The following is a 15977-nucleotide window of genomic DNA, read 5'->3' as shown; positions in this document are numbered from 1 at the left end:
CTGTAAAAACCTCTTGGGTTTTAACGGACCAGTTGGGTTTATACTGAGAATTTCTCACATGTAGATTATTTACTCTTTGGGTGGCCTACTAAGGAAGTTCGTTGTGTATTTTTAAGGGGCATCAGAGTAAAGGGAGCTGAACACAAACGCACACCACACTTTTAATTTTATTTTGAAAAAAAAAAGACACCATAAATCATCTTCCTTCCTTGTCACAATTGTTTCACTTTGCATTGATATCACACAAAAACATTGAAATTGAATCAATACAATTAAAGGAGTTGTATGTATTTTCCTTTAGATGGAAAACACTTATTCATAAGCAAAAAACATTTTGAAGAATTGATCGAATAGTTAAATACTAAAACCGAGTTAGTAAGAGAAAAACCACCTGCCTTGCTGTTATGATGATCTCTGGGGTTTTATTATTAGAAAAGTCATTTTCACACAAGTCCATGATACATTTAAACTATATTATTATTTTCTTTTATGTGGAATTTAATTGTTTTAATGTAAATAACACTTAAAAAAAACATGTCTGCTCAACGGTACATCCATGATGATTTACATCCATTGTAACTGAAGTCATGATGCTTAAGCCTGAAAATATTGTAGGCTTTGCCAACAACCTGGTTATGCATGCAGTTCTTTGATTTTACTGAACAAATTCTGGTTTAAGGCTCATATCCCCTTTCATTATATTTTACATGGCATTTAAACCTTTACAACACTCAGTCTGGCTGAGTATGTTAGCAGAGCTATTCCTCCATGTCCACTGTGGACTCAAACGTGTCGCTGACTAGCTGAGTTTGGTGAAGCTCAGTGAAAGTCTCCCCCGTCTCACTGCGCTCCCTCTCCTCATTAGACGTCGCCTCCTCCATCACGGCATCCTGAGAGTTTCCGACGCCTGGAGACGAGTCATCGTTGGCGGCTTGCTGGCTGGCGGCCGGCTCTGGGCTGCACTTGGCGACCTGAGCCTTGGTAGATTGAGTGGCTTCACTCTCATCAGGATTTTCGTCGATTTCCTGCACGATGAGGTTTCTCAGCTTCCTCTGCCTGGGACTGTAGTTCTCTGTGCGTTTGTGGATCTGAACGTGTCGTCGTAGATGTGCCTGCAGGATGGGAGATGTTGAACAATTGGTTCAGGTGAACTTTACTGTGTTGAAAAACCAGGCCAGAAGTAAGGTGTTACTTTATCTGGAGGTAAAGGAGTGTTTTCTGGCTTCAGAGCCTGCCAGGCATTTCCAATTTTGATTTTTTTCTCTCAAATCTTTATTTAGACCCTCATCAAGTATTTAAAATCCACATTCAGTGTGAAGTTTTGCTTTTTACAGCGCAGAGAAGAGATCTTGATAAATCTTCTGCTAAAGTTAGATATCTGATCAGTAAATAATAATCTGAATGTTTACAAGTAGTTGACTACAGGTTAATAATTCATTCTATTAATGACTATCATTCGATTTTCAGGTTTGTTATTTTGAGAAGAAATTAATTTTTTGAGTGTAGATCTCATTTTAATTCTGTTAAAATTTTCTGTTAAAATATCAGACTTTTTCAGACTCAAATTTGCAGTCATTCATATTCATTGTAAGGAAAGAAGGAAGGAAGGAAAGAAGAAGGAAAGAAAGAACACAAGGAAGGGAGGAAAAAAATAAACAAGGAAAAAAAGAAGAAGGAAAAATAAATCATTTGATGTTGCTAATGGAAGAAAATCTGGAAATAAAACTTTTTCCACATTTAGTGCAGGCTGTAGGAACTCTGTAAAGTTATTGAATGCTACGTTAGTTTTATATGTTCTGTTAATCTATTTCTCTCCTCCACAGCTCACCACTGTAGTTTTCTTTACTTTTAAATGTAAACCTCCCATCTGTGTTATTATGTCCACCGAACAGCCGTGTCTCTCTGAGTTTAATCTACAAGCCGACCTGTCGGGTGAACTTGTAGCCGCAGTCGGTGCATTCAAACTTCCTCATGCCTCTGTGGCGCTGCAGGTGAACACGTAGCTGCTCCTGCGCTGAAATAGAGTGAGAGGAAAGAAAGAACAACAGTTGCCACTTTTTTTAATGATACTCATTTCCTGAATAAGATTGATGAGGATGTGTGCTCTACCTTTGAATGTTTTGTTACACATGTAACAGCAGTGCGGCCGCCCCTCCTCATGCTTGCTGGCCTTGTGGCGGAGCAAAGCGCCTTTCTCGGTGAAGCGCCAATCGCAGATGTCACAGCCGTAGGGTCGCTCGCCGGTGTGTGTACGGTGGTGCTTATCCAGACTCGCTGGTGTTAAAACACACACATTATCACTCAGGCTTTATTTATGAAGGAATTTGCCAGTTTCACCATGTCTAAATTCATCTAAAGCAGGGGTCCCCAAACTTTTTCCTGCGAGGGCCACATAAGTGTTCCCTTTTGTGGTTGGGGGCCGGTCTGTCGAGCCGGGGGAGGGGGGGGGGCAGGATTACGGTCGACGACATATTCGCGTTTTTAGATCGGTTTTTACCCACAATGCAAATGGAAAAAACCGTCAGCGAAACGGTGACTGGGACTTACAAGTATGTATTCCATTGAGGGAAAGTAAGTTTCACATTTGCTCAAAAGCCCCCTGGTGGTTGAAGAAAAATCCACATATAAACCGGAAAATACAATATATGAAAAAAAAACACTGAATGCTCTCTGGTATGAGGAGGCAGGCCGGATCCGGTATTGTTCAGGGGGCCGGACCAAATGAGGTGGTGGGCCGGATCCGGCCCGTGGGCCGTAGTTTGGGGACCCCTGATCTAAAGCTTTTGTTTTATGGAGCAACTGGAAGCCTTCCTTGTCATCATCCTAATCTTTAACTCCCTCCAAAGATTGTATCAGAGATTCACAAGTAGAACTCTGTAGATGTATCATATCTCTGAGCTAATTTCTAACTTTAAAGACAGGAAGAACAACTGCTTAGTCGTTCCTGTCACTTCTCACTGCATCTGTAGCTTTCAGTAAAGATGGCGGCTGTGCAGCCCTGACCTTGCGTCCTGAAAGTTTTCCCACAAAGGTGACACTGGTAAGGTCTCTCGCCGCTGTGCACACGGAGATGCATGTTGAGGTTGTTCTTCTGGGAGAAGGCGTGGCCACATATGTTACACACAAAGGGACGCTCGTTCCTGTGAAGCAGATCAAGGACGACGATGAACGGAGAAGTTTTGGTCTCTGGTAAAAAATGGGTGGCTGGTAAAAGCTGCAGCGTTTCTACCTGTGAATGGCTTTGATGTGCATCTGCAGGCCATTTCGACTGGAAGCTCGATGGCCGCACTCCTCACACACAAATGGCTTTTCACCTCGATGCTTGGCCGCTTCGTGGACGCGCAGCTCAGTCCGAGTTAGGAAGGTTTTGGGGCACTGTGGACACTAAACACATCGTTTTATGCTGTTAGTGTGCTGCTTTTATTCCCTGGACAATTTTGTAGACAACATGCAAATGATGGTATGATTAAGAAAAGAGTTCTTAGGAAAGCTTGTAACTGCTGTTGTTTAGTTATTTACTTTTAAAGCAAAGTTGTATAGTTTGGATCACAGAACCTTCATCACTCCATTCCAAGTACTCAGTTTTACCGTTCTAATCAAATACAAAGTTTACCAGTTTACTGGTTTAAGGTGACGTATCACAAGGTCTATACTCACTGCATGTGGTTTGGGATGTCCATGGACCTTCATCAGGTGCATCGTCAAGTTCTTCTTGTACATGAACTGTTCGTTACATGTTGAACACTTAAAAAAAAAAAAGAAAACCACCGTAATAAAAATCCTGCTTTATTATGCAACTTGTATACGTAAACGGCACCTTGTGTGGCATCTCTCCTGTGTGGGAGACGACATGCACTCGCAGCTCTTCCTTCGTGTTGAAGCTCAAGGAGCATGTGGAGCAGATGTATGTCTGAAATGACAGAATCAGAAACGGTGACACAAATACGACCAGAACCGCCCTGAAAAGGCTCTCTGTGTTCACTCACTGACACTCTAGCGCAGCCTCTGCTCTCGTGCACGGACAGATTCTCCTTCCTGAAGTACCTCTTTCCACACTTAGAACAAGCAAAGGGTTTCTCCCCTGTATGCCTCCTGCAGGATACAGAAGTGAGAGTCTATTCTCTCGACAGGACTCCCTGGAGAATAAACATATTCACTTTGTACCTGTTGTGGACTTTGAGGTAATATTTGCTTTTAAAGGATTTCAGGCAGACAGGGCACTTAGCTGAGCCTTTGTTGGAGCTCTCCTCTACGCCATCATTGCTCTTGCTGTTGTTTGTTTTACTCTGGAGTTTCCGTTTCTGCGCTGCAGATGAAGGCGGCGTTGCAGAGCCGGACTCAGCCGGAGGTAAATACTCTTCATCTGTGTCATCAATGATACCTTCGAGTTCATCATCACCTGCCTCCTCCGCCTCGGCTGCAGTTCCATCTGCTTCCTGGCCATCACTGCCAGGATCTGTGTCGATTTTCACCTCTACTACCTGCAATCAAATCAACAAATCAGACGCAGCTAAATATTTAGGTTCAGTAAATGCATGCATGTGATGGATATTTTTATAGAGTTTGTGGCATTACAGATGTATTCAATGTATTTAACTGGGATATTATGTGATGCAGCGAGTGAAGTGAAAGGAAATGATGCATGGTTTTCAACTTTGTTTGAAAATAAAAATGTGAATTGTGCAGCTTGGACCAGGTAAGACACTTAGGGGAAATGAGTGGAGCTAAATACTTAGCAATCCTAATAAAGAGCCTGTTAAAGGCTGCAAAAAATTGAGACCTTCAGCAGTAAGAATGACCCTAAACTATGGCTGGGCAATATGGCTTACAGATAAAATCTCCAATTTTTATGACTCTATATTCAATTTCTAATTTTAAACAGTTTTTCCTTAAAAAGTACAAATGAAAATAAATGTTACAAATTGGCTTTTGTTTCAATCATTCCCTCTGTGAGTTGACCTGAATTCAAAATCAAAATAAATTGGAGCTATAAAACATGCTTGTCAAAAAACATGGTAGTTCCTGAGTGGGCTAACATCTCTCTCAACTATGGAAACCCAAGGATTGTATTCTTAGGGAAAAAAATCCAGATTTTCCAAAAATGTAGTGTTCAAAAACAGAAAATTTGATTAATCTATACAATTGTTTAATCACCAAGCCCAATCTAAACATACAGCAAGAGCAACAATGGAACCGTTTAGATCAAAGCATATTCAGGCATTGGAATGGCCAAGTCAAAGTCCAGACATGTACCCAGTGGAGATTTACAGATCCAACCTCACTGATATAGAGCAATGTAGCAAAGAATTATGAGCAGATATTAAAGTTTCTAGATGCCCAAAACTGATGGACACATTTAAGCGCCGTAGCTGGTTCTGCTGCAAAGTTTTGACTAAAGAGGGAAGAATACAAACGGAAGGCTCACTTTAAAAATGTTTTTTGTGCAAAAAAAAAAAAAAAAGTAACCCATGTATCCTTTTCCTTCCACTTCAGAGTCGTGTGTATGTTTATGTACTGTACCTCAGACTCAGCAGCTGGTTGATCTGATTTTACATTTTCAGCAACACCTTCAGACGTCTCCTTCTCCACAGGAGTGAGACCAGCTTTGGGATCCAACGTGGGGCTGGCATCAGCGGTCACCAGCCTCTTAGGGCCCTTCACTACTCGACCAGAGCGTGTGGTGGTGGTGGTTGTGGGAGCAGCAGCAGCATCCACTAAGCTAAAACTGCCTGCAGAACTGGACTCTTCTGCCAGGACCATCAGAGAGTTCTCCTCCTTGACAGCATCTGTCTGACCTTTTTTGGGTCGACCTCTTTTCCGCTTCAACGGGACGGGGTTTCCGGAGTTTACTTGGAACTGCTGACAGAGGGCGAGGGCTTCAGGCACACATAGGCTGGTTGCTGCTTGCTGGACCTTCTGCAGGTTGTCTACTTCCAGCTTCAGCTCTCCACTGTAGACAAAGCTCAGAAGCAGCTCCAGGCCGTCGCTGGGGCAACCCTGCAGGTCAAACTCTGTGTGTTGAGTGGGGTTTGAGATGGACACTTCAAACAGATCACTGAAGCAGGCGAGGACGTTGCAGTGAGCCTGGTAAAGCACCCCATCTCCCAAGTTAAGCACAGCATCACAGAATCTCCCTGCTGCCCTCTGCTGGTTCAGGGAGGAAAGGACGCGATGAGCATGACTGGTTTGGGCACCAGGCATCCTCTCTGCTTCGCTGCAACCACAAGAGGATAAACGTTTAACATGTGGTATCATCATTACTGCAACCCAATGTTACAGTTCTTTACTTATACTGATATAGGATGGCATTTTATAAAGCAACAATCAAATCAAGAGATTTAATCCATCAACTTAATAATTTTCTACATTAGATAATTTCTGAAACAATATTGTTTTGGTTAATCCCTAAAAACATCATTTTCCATATCATACTGTAAGTAAAACATTTGCAATAACTTGTTTGTTTCTTCACTTTTCAATTTACAATGTACACAAATGGCAGGGAAATAAAATTTTTGAGAATATTACACCTACAGTGCCTTGTACAAATATTCATAAGCAATGAATTTTTACCATTTTTTTCTAATTTGAAAACCCTCAAACTGTAAAGTTTTCCTATTGTAATTGCACGTGATAAACCAACATAAACTACTTTTAGTTCCACTCCAGTCCTCAAGGGCTGCTGTCCTGCAGTTTTTAGATGTGTCAGAGGTACAAAACACTGGAATGAAATGGCTAATTATTCTATTCAGGTGTGGTGCAGCAGAGGCACATCTAAAAGTTGCAGGGCAGTGGACCCCCAGGACTGGAGTTTGACACCTTGCTATAGGTGAATTTTGCTTTACAAATCTAATTTTATTGTACATGCAGGTCAAAAGGTTCCAATACTGGTCTGTCTGACTAGAGAGTTTTCTGTCACATGTTTTTATTATTGCATGGCTTGTGGGAAAAGGCTCATGGTGCTTGTTATGGCTAGATTTGTGGAATGTACTACTACTATCAATTGTAATGTCGACAGATTCTCTGCAAATACATTTAATTGTACGGTACATACAGAGTTACTATGTCTCTCTTGGATTTATTTAAATGCACCGATATAAAGAAAACTGAATACACAAACACTTTTTATATTTTTAACTATATAAATAATAAAAACCATGTTTATTTTTCCTTCAACACAGTAAGTCACCACTCTGTGTTGACGTATCACATAAAATCCCAACAAAATACGTTAAAATTTGTGGTAATAATGTGAGAAAATGTGGAAAAGTTCAGGAGCCATAAACATTTTGGGCACTGTGCTTTCTGTACTGCTAATATATTTTTGAACCCACTGCATATATTTCCAAATTAATATATTTGTAAAAATGCACATTGAAAATTATTGTTGTGATTTAACATTACATATGAATTACTAATAACTAAATAGTATCCTACACGTCAAAGCACTCATATAGTCTATCAACTGGCTAGTATTCAGCAGTGGAGTTGCTTAGGAATAAATAGACACCCTTCCCAAACTGCGCACCTCCACGTTTATTTCTAGCACATACCTTTAAAGACGCTCCCTTAGCGCGTAACGCCTCAAACTGCGAGAACCGGACGCCTGTATCTGCAGGACGACATTTTTAGCCAGTTTTAGTCAGAAGCCTCTGTTATGCGGCATATATAATGCGGACAGCTAAGCGAAACAGAAAAACGTAGCTACATTAACCTTCTTTTCTATACTCGCAGGCCCTAAATGTAAAAGGAAGAGGATGTGACGCCGTTTAACTCCGGGAAAGTTTTTTATTGCTTAGATTACATATTATAAAAATAAACCTCATCCAAAAGGCGTTCATTGCGATTCATGCTTCTATAGAGAATCTCATTTTAGCTTATGAGAACGCGCAATTAATCTATTTTTCCGTTTATCACTTTTTATTTTCAAATGAAAACACTCCTAGAAAGTTTTTGACGGCCATATTCGACGTTAATCGCTTCGTTGCCTGACAACCAATCACAACAGCGCGTTGATGTAGTGTGGGACATTCACACACGCAAGTTAGCCAGCTAGCGGCGGCTAAATAGCATAACTCCTGCCCCTTAGTTTATTTACGTTTATGTTTTATAAACTTTGTCTATTTAGCAGGCGTGAGAGGTGTTTTTGTCATAGCTTGGCATCGTTTTCACCGTAGTGGGTGGTAAGTTAATCTTTTTTTTTTTTTTTTTTTTTTTTATCTGGAAAGCTTTAGCTTCAGGCTAATGCTACTGTGCACTGGTTGTGCTCCGTTAATGTTAGTAACTATTAATTCACAGCAAATTTAAAATATAGGATGTTTAGTGGATGCATAGCTCTTTTATTTGAACATTTTTATGTTAAAAACTAGCTCAATTACGGTTAAGTGTGATTATCTTGCCTCCTTAAATGTTTTGCAACTTGAAGCTAGCTGAGGCTAACTTGCTCTGATAGTAAGATTTGTAACAAGGTTGACAACTTTATCATTTGCAGTAACTTCGGGCTCTTTCTGGGATCAGTTATAAAAAAATATGTTAGATAAATAAAACCAAGTCCGAATAGGAGCACTCTGAGAATAATAAATGGCACACATAGTTGCCATGTTTAAGGTGGCTGAAAGATTCACAAACTCAACACAGATTCAGAAGCTCATGAAAACCGGTTTTAGCCGCCCGTGATCTTTGTCTATATTTTGTTTATTTTTAAAACAACTTTAGAAAGGTTGTATGATTAAAAAAAATCATTTAAAACTGATGAAGTGTTAGGAAACTTATATTTTGGAGTAACTTATTGCTCTCCATTTACTGTAAAGTTGTGACAGAGAATAACACGGCTTAGTTTAAAATATTCTTATTTAATATATATTTCTCCTTTTATTACCAGCATAATTGCCAAACATCAACTTAAATAATGATTTTAAAATCTTGAACCTTATATTCTAAATAGTCATGTGCTCAATCTGTTTGTTTGATTTTATATATAAAAAAGTAAAACAAAGATTGCTACTGTCCAGCATGGCCAACAGCAGTATGCAAAATATTTTTTCTTGAATGCATTATAAAGAATGAGATTTATATAAGCAGAATTGGTAATGTTGGAAAAAAAAATGTGACTCACTCCAGAAGAATTAGTGCGACAACTGTTTTTTAAAATATGATTTTTCACTAAGTAGCTTCTCTATCTCTTTACTTTCAGGCTCTCTGCTTTGAATTGCCTCTGTAAAACATTACTGTATGTTTATTACAAGATCATGAAGGTGAACAAAAACATCCAGGTAAAAGGTAAACCTCAAAAATGGAAAGATGTGAGGAGCAAACGGTGCAGATCCTCCGTCAAATCCTCAGATCTTAATTCTAGTGCTGTCGTGGTCAAGATGGTAAAGGAGCACCAGGCATCTACGAAGAAAAAACCCTCTGTAAAGAGGCTAAAAAATAAACCAAAAACTGTCCATGAAAAGAAGAAAAACTTTCCATCTGGATTTAAGAAACATGAGTTTCAAACTAATGGGTGCTCAACATCTGCCTTGGATGACGAAATAGAAGACCTTCCAGACTTTACGGAGGGTTCTGAGTCGATTCATATAAATGGTATGGAAACTTCAGAAGAGTCAGAGGAAGTTCCAGGGAGCAGACTGGAGGGGGAGGCTCTTCATCACTGTGCACAAAGAGGCATCCAGCAAAACCGTGCAGTGTTGGTCATGCAGAAAAATCAGGTATGCTTCACCAAAAAAATCCCTAATTAATTTATAGGTACAACTCAAAAAACTTCTGTATTTAAGCATCCTGTTGACCTTCTTGCAGACGCTGTGCTTCCGTGGAAAATGCATTGTGACCTGTTTGTACGGTCGTGTTGAAGTGATGGGATTTACTATTGATGAGGGTCAGAAGTCGTACCCCCTGTTTTCCCCAGCTTCACACTGCCCGCTCACGCTCAGAGCACTGGGACACACTGATTACGTCAGAGATGACAGAACAGAGGCTTCCAACATCCTTGAAGATTATCTTTCAGCAGGTAAACTGCAGGTCTCCTGTGAGAATAAGCTAGCGTTTAGAAAAACGAAAGATGAACCCGTCAGAATTTCCAGTCTCTGGTTTGACCTCAATAAAGAATTTCTGTTGTTTACCTTTTAAAACCAATTTTGATTTCTCTTTTGGAATTACAAAAGAAGAAGATATAACAATATTGTTTTTTTGTTGTTGTTTTAAATCTATTAAAGTTGCAGCTTTAATAAATAATAAAAATAGCTAACTTGGAGTCTTCTTGTCTTAACAGCATCCAGATCAAACAGTATTGTTTTCAGCTCATAGTAGAACTTGTGTACAGTGCGTTCGTTGACAGAAACACAGTTGGATTCTTGAGCTTCTGACTTGTCAGTTGCTGGTCAGACTCAAAATCTGCTGATTCTGGTCAAAAGTAGATTTCCTGCTGCATCTGAAAGTGGGGATTTTCGTCATGAGTATCAGCGCTGTTGATTTTCCTGAAACGGTTGGGCCGTTTAAAGCTGTTTCTCCCTAGGCGAGGCGGGTTTATTCATATAGCACATTTTCAGCAAGAGGAAAACTGAAAGTACCTTACATGATTATGCCCTAAGCCATTTGAACAGTTTTTTTCTTCTTTTTTGCAGCATCACGGAAGAAATTGGTAAAAAAGGTAACGCCAACATCATCCATCATCCTCCTGGATCCTTTAGATACTCCTCTGACACGCTTTCTGTCGAGCTTTACACACCTTAGTGAACTGTTCAGTCCCCCTGTGGTAAGCTAGTGGATATTTTTATTTCTTATTTTATGAGATCATGTAGACTTTTGGGCATGTTAGAAAAAGTTTGATATAACTAATGATTCTCTTTCCTGTGGATTTGCAGAGTGAACTAATGTCGACTGTTCTTGATACCCCACTGAACGGTCTGGGCGTGATTCCACTTGCCAGCAACATCGAGGGACTGAAAATATCCAGGAGCTGCAGAGATGCTCTCAGCACAGTTATCAATGCTTGCAAAGGTGAGCATCTACATGTGTTGGATCTGTGTCTGACCTGGTCCTTTTGGACTTTCAGACACAGAACACAAATGCTCTCTGAGAAATCTGTTAAATTTTGTTGCAGCTGAAGGTTAAGTTTGTTTGAAAAACTCTTCACACTCATTTAAAAAATATTTATCTCACCTTGGAGATGCATTTTTTTCAGATTCCTACTTTTCTTGAGAAAATGTTGAGTTTTTGCTCAATTTTTCACTGTATTCTCTTTGTTTTGCCTTGTTTTATGCATTTTGCCTCTAACTGTATCTCTTTAGATGCAAAAACTTCACAGGTGATGAGTTAATACACACATTTAGATTTTGACTGTAAAAGTTCAAATTTTAATGTGATTATGTGTATTTATGTAATAAATAATGAGCTTCATTATGATCATGTCTTCTTTTTATTTTGGTTTGTTGTTAAGGAGATATAGACGGTTGTGCTGTTATTCTTGTGTATGGGGTCAAGAATGTGGGCAAGTCAACATTTATCCGGATCCTCATCAATACGTTACTGAATCAGTGAGTTCACACAACTCATGCTCAACTTTTTACGTCTGATAATTTCTATTTAAAGGTTTACTGTGTTTATAACATTGAAATCAGAAGATGACTGTCATGTCATGTTAATTACAGTACTTCCAATGTGGACTACTTGGAAGGAGATCTTGGTCAAACAGAGTTCACCCCTCCTGGTTGTCTGTGTTTGTCGACTGTCAAAGAGCCACTTCTGGGTAAGATTTTCTTTTCTCCACTATCTCTTTTTGCTTGAATTAATTTTTGATTATTCTTTGTGTTCCTCTTTACTGATTTTCAACATTAAACAATGTAATTTAGCCATAAAAATCACCTAACTCAAGGACCACAGGACCTAGCAACAAATCTATTTCCAATAATGTAAATTAGAGCACTCTGGCTGTGATGCATTTGGCTTCCTAAATTCTGCTGAAGTCCAAAGTAAGAGCTTCAGTGCACAGCCAACATGCCTCAACGAAAAGTGCAGAAAATTTAAGATATGTATATTTGGAGATTTTCCAGTGTAAATGGAAGATCCAGGCTCTTTTCCTGTATCAGAACATTTTCTGGGTTCAGTCTTGAGGCAGCCATGTTGAAGCATCTTCCTCACTGTTTCGGACGTGCATTTTGGATCCCGTTTTAGGCATTCATGACAAGTCTAGACCTGGGAAATGTTGCTTTGATTCTAGAATAGAACCCAGTTCTACCACTTAAACTTTGGAAAACATCCAGTTGCTTATCTCCTAAATTTACCACTGAAACCTTAGAGGACTTCTGTCACTTTTTGGGATGAATGTCTGCCTTTTATAATCAGAATTTTTCTTCTTTTTTTTTGTTAAATGGCTGATTTTGCAGGCTGATTTTTTTTTTTTTTTTTCCTCCCTCACGTCCCGTGTTTTCTCTTTTTACTATTTCCTCTGGCGCCTGTCGGGCTGTGAGGCCTCAGAACAACTATCTCCCCTCTCCCGCTCCCTCCCCCTTGCATTGTTGCGTGATGCATGGTTGTAACTGAAACTGCAATTTCATTGTCTTTGTGACAATGACAATAAATTCTTCTGATTTTACGATTTCAGGGATTATCTTACAATAAATATGGTAAATTCACCCATTCTTCATAGAAAGGTTGTCTTTTCCACATTAGAGAATATTCAAGTTGTACCTTGTAACTAGGATACATTTTTATTTTATTTTATTTTTTATTTTTTTGGTGTTATTGTACTCTTCTATGGCCACATAATCTTTTATTTACCTCCTTTATTGACTCAGATGAATTTATTTTTTTTTGTTTTGTTTTGTTTCATTAATTAATTTATTAAATGTTTAAAAACTTGCCACACACTTACTGCCCCTGCGGAAAACTGGAAGTTAATCAAACCCAATGAACATTTAGTCTGGTTCATTAGGACCAAGACTACCAGGCTTTAATTTTTTTTTATTTTTTTGTCTTATTTGTACTTTAAAAAGTCTTACAAAAAAGCCACCAATGCAATATGTAGCCAACTGAGAAATGAAAACCAGTACGTGTGCGAATGAAACCGTTTCCAATATGGATAAAAAATGTCTGTCCAGGGCTAATAATCAAGGAGGGACTTGTGAACTCACCTCCTGCTTCTTTCCAGGTCCTCCATTCACACACCAAGTCACCCCAGACCACATGATCTACTACGGTCAGTCTTCATGCGAGACGGACTTAGACGGATACCTCGAGTCTCTGAAGTCCTTATGGCGCAGGCGTCCACAGAGCAGAGAAATACCCGTCATCATTAACACCATGGGCTGGGTCAAAGGTCAGTTCAGGCTCCTCACCATACTGACAACGAAACACTGTTAAGTTCTCGAGCCACATTAAAACCACGTGTGTTTGCAGGATTTGGGTTCCAACTGCTGGTGGACCTGATCCGCTTCCTGCCCGTCACTCACGTCGTCCAGCTCAGCCATGGAGTCTCCACCCAGTGTTCTTCCCTCACGCCGGACTTTCTGAGGACGGCACAGGGTTATCAGACGCACCCGACCACTCAGACCGCCCTGGACGAGTTCACGGAGAGCCACTGCCCCCCCAAAACGTACACACACCTCCACGTACAGTCAGAGTTTGAAGGCGTGGCACGCCAAGGGACGGCGTAAGTACAATATAAATTCTACACGGAGCGACTGGGGGACATGTCGAGGCGGCTCAGTAACCTCTCGATGTATTTTACAGAACACACCAGAGGTCGAATGAGCACAGAGAGTTGTTGTTGCTGGGTTACCTGAGTCAGCTGCAATCTGATGACTCTGGACCAGTTAGACCACTGCACACCCTCACCCCATACCAGGTAAATTATTAGAGATGCACCAGTCCTTTAATAGCAGTGTTGATCTGTCTGATTTTGGACACATGACTTAAATTTACAATATTTTACAATGTCATAAAGATCAGATCAGTTTGTCTTGCACATCACAATAACGATGAAAGGTTTTATTTCCTTTTTACCATTTTTGTTTGTAGATGCTAAACACAGTTGTTGACTCTCCTGCAGGTACCTAACACAGCAGTGGCTTTGGGTGTTATCCACTGTGAGGTGGCACCCTCTCACATGTTTTACGCCGTCAACGCCAGTCTGGTGGGACTCTGCTGCTTGGCAGAGAAAGTAACAAGCAAAGGAGGGCCCGTCATCCTGTCCCAGGCGACGCTTTGCCCATGTGTGGGGTTCGGTATGTTTTCTATCTTGACTTTTTACATTCGATGTCATTTGGGCCTTCTTGATTTTGACAAATCAATAGAAGTTGAAGGCTTAGGTTGTGAGTTGAATGTCTGTGTCATATCTTCCAGGTGTTCTTCGAGGTATTGACACGGCACGAGGTCTGTACTTCTTGCTGACTCCTGTAGATCCCTCCGTCCTCAGAAAGGTCAACTGCCTCCTCTTGGGGGCGATTTCTTTGCCTTCGTGCATCCTAACTGAACAGGTCTGCTGCCGGTTCATTCAGCGTACTTATCAAAGTAATGCATGCGTGTCTGTATTTGTTTTAACTGATGAGTGTTTCTCAATTTCAGCCCGGCTTTGAGAGCGAGATGCCATATGTCACTGCAGACTACAGCTTCGATCTGACTGGTGCAGGGAAGATACGAGTCTTCAAGGGCCTGATGAGGCCCAGTCTGATGGGAGTGAAGTGACCTGACATAATCAGTTTATTAGCCTTTACATTTCTTGACTTGTCTTGAATCAGACTGGTCGTCGCTGAGCTGTGAATGTGCAGAACTGAAGTTGAGTTGCCCTGCAGGAGGCGTTCACTGCAATCTTTTATAGTGAACATTATCTCTGGCAAATTCAGGTGCTTGGATAACAGACTTACAGTTGTCTACTGTACCTCTGGAAAGGAGTTATAAGCTGCTGCGTATCTCATGGACACTGATGTATAACATGATACCTTCTTTTAGTTTTTGTTTGTCACATTCCTGATCTTAAAAACCTGCCACATAATAAACAAAAAATACACTTTCTGCTGAGACTTCGTCCCTATTATTTTTGGATCAGTCATCCAACTTGTTAGAAGTGATCATATTTTATAGTTAAAACCAGATATTTCTGTACAGTGTATCAAAACACACATTTTCTCTGTCTCATATCAAACAGACAAAATATTTCCTATTTTAAGTCACATAGGATTACCAAACCGGTTAGATACCAGAATGATCAGAGGTTCTTTCTTATTGATGCCACCCATTTTCCGAAATGTACCAGTCCCTCCTGCAGCACATCTGCCCCGCAACATGATGCTGCCACCTCCATATTTCACAGTTGGGGAGGTGTTTTAAGTCTTGCGAGATTTGCAAATCACTGAATTTCGACATGGGAAAATAGGAACTCCCAAGCGAGACGCAGTTATTCTCACTTCTTCCTGAAGGGGGCAGCAGATATTTTGGTTTTGTTTTGTTGCTTTTAAACTGCAGCATACGTTAACTGACTCAAACTAGGCCTGAAGGGCAGGAAAGCCTCAAGAAAAGGAGTTGAGACGCCATTCTGAAATATTAATGTAGAATAGTCCTGCATGGTCCTTTTTAGGAGGAAGCTGAGACTTTTATTTTGTTGTCTTGAAAATAACTGATGAAACAAGCACTCAGCACAGAATTGCTAATATAAGTGGACTGTTTGAACAGCCCCATCTGCCCCCTCGCTTCTCTTTGTTTACTATTCACCACTCCTTTATTGAGGATGGGTGAGCACAAATACATTTTGGAGGAGCCTTTGTTTTGGCTTTGTCAGTCTCATATTTTCCACAAAGATTTTATGCAAACCAGATTGAAAATCCAGCTGCAGGGGTGTCATTAAAGATAAATGAATAGTTATGACAAATATCCATGTGTTCAATTTCCAAAGCACAGTCTGATTATTGTTTTGAGTACTCCATATTTAAAATAAGGATGATTTTAAATTCTAGCAACTATTATGTCAGGAATTACAATTTGTT

At 40.2% G+C, this 15977-nt stretch overlaps 2 protein-coding genes across 3 annotated transcripts; one reads left to right on the top strand and one right to left on the bottom strand.

The window, feature by feature from the left end:
• Nucleotides 1-149: 149 nt before the first annotated feature.
• Nucleotides 150-7643, bottom strand: LOC103150968 (zinc finger and BTB domain-containing protein 48-like). Of its 2 annotated transcripts, XM_007570756.2 has the most exons (12): nt 7554-7643; nt 5521-6214; nt 4400-4481; nt 4165-4306; nt 3987-4092; nt 3818-3910; nt 3658-3744; nt 3230-3384; nt 3004-3140; nt 2110-2274; nt 1926-2014; nt 150-1112 (listed from the first exon to the last, which is right to left on the bottom strand). In XM_007570756.2, the coding sequence occupies exons 2-12, from the start codon at nt 6199-6201 to the stop codon at nt 759-761; spliced, it is 2091 nt and encodes a 696-aa protein (XP_007570818.1). In that variant the 5' UTR covers nt 6202-6214; nt 7554-7643; the 3' UTR covers nt 150-758. The 2 variants fall into 2 exon arrangements, with proteins under 2 accessions (XP_007570818.1, XP_007570817.1); XM_007570755.2 differs by having other exon boundaries at nt 4165-4481.
• On the top strand, nt 7573-15012 carry LOC103150970 (polynucleotide 5'-hydroxyl-kinase NOL9-like). Its single transcript, XM_007570758.2, has 13 exons — nt 7573-8183; nt 9194-9710; nt 9799-10009; nt 10623-10753; nt 10863-10998; nt 11438-11534; nt 11649-11746; nt 13148-13315; nt 13396-13648; nt 13729-13843; nt 14048-14222; nt 14341-14474; nt 14563-15012. The coding sequence occupies exons 2-13, from the start codon at nt 9249-9251 to the stop codon at nt 14680-14682; spliced, it is 2100 nt and encodes a 699-aa protein (XP_007570820.1). The 5' UTR covers nt 7573-8183; nt 9194-9248; the 3' UTR covers nt 14683-15012.
• Nucleotides 15013-15977: the final 965 nt, after the last annotated feature.

The sequence above is a fragment of the Poecilia formosa genome, unplaced genomic scaffold (assembly GCF_000485575.1).
Source record: "Poecilia formosa unplaced genomic scaffold, Poecilia_formosa-5.1.2 Scaffold268, whole genome shotgun sequence".
Classification (NCBI taxonomy): domain Eukaryota; kingdom Metazoa; phylum Chordata; class Actinopteri; order Cyprinodontiformes; family Poeciliidae; genus Poecilia; species Poecilia formosa.
This window is presented reverse-complemented; position numbering and strand designations above follow the sequence as displayed.

Bases quoted from the DNA above. Each gene is read 5' to 3' on its own strand.
- LOC103150968 (XM_007570755.2), bottom strand. From the start codon at position 6,201: ATGCCTGGTGCCCAAACCAGTCATGCTCATCGCGTCCTTTCCTCCCTG. The intron at 4,482-5,520 runs GTACAGTACATA...ATTTGATTGCAG, and splicing joins AACCAGCTGCTGAGTCTGAG to GTAGTAGAGGTGAAAATCGA. The intron at 4,093-4,164 runs GTACAAAGTGAA...TGTATCCTGCAG, and splicing joins TACCTCAAAGTCCACAACAG to GAGGCATACAGGGGAGAAAC.
- LOC103150970 (XM_007570758.2), top strand. From the start codon at position 9,249: ATGAAGGTGAACAAAAACATCCAGGTAAAAGGTAAACCTCAAAAATGG. The intron at 11,747-13,147 runs GTAAGATTTTCT...GCTTCTTTCCAG, and splicing joins TGTCAAAGAGCCACTTCTGG to GTCCTCCATTCACACACCAA. The intron at 13,844-14,047 runs GTAAATTATTAG...ACTCTCCTGCAG, and splicing joins ACACCCTCACCCCATACCAG to GTACCTAACACAGCAGTGGC.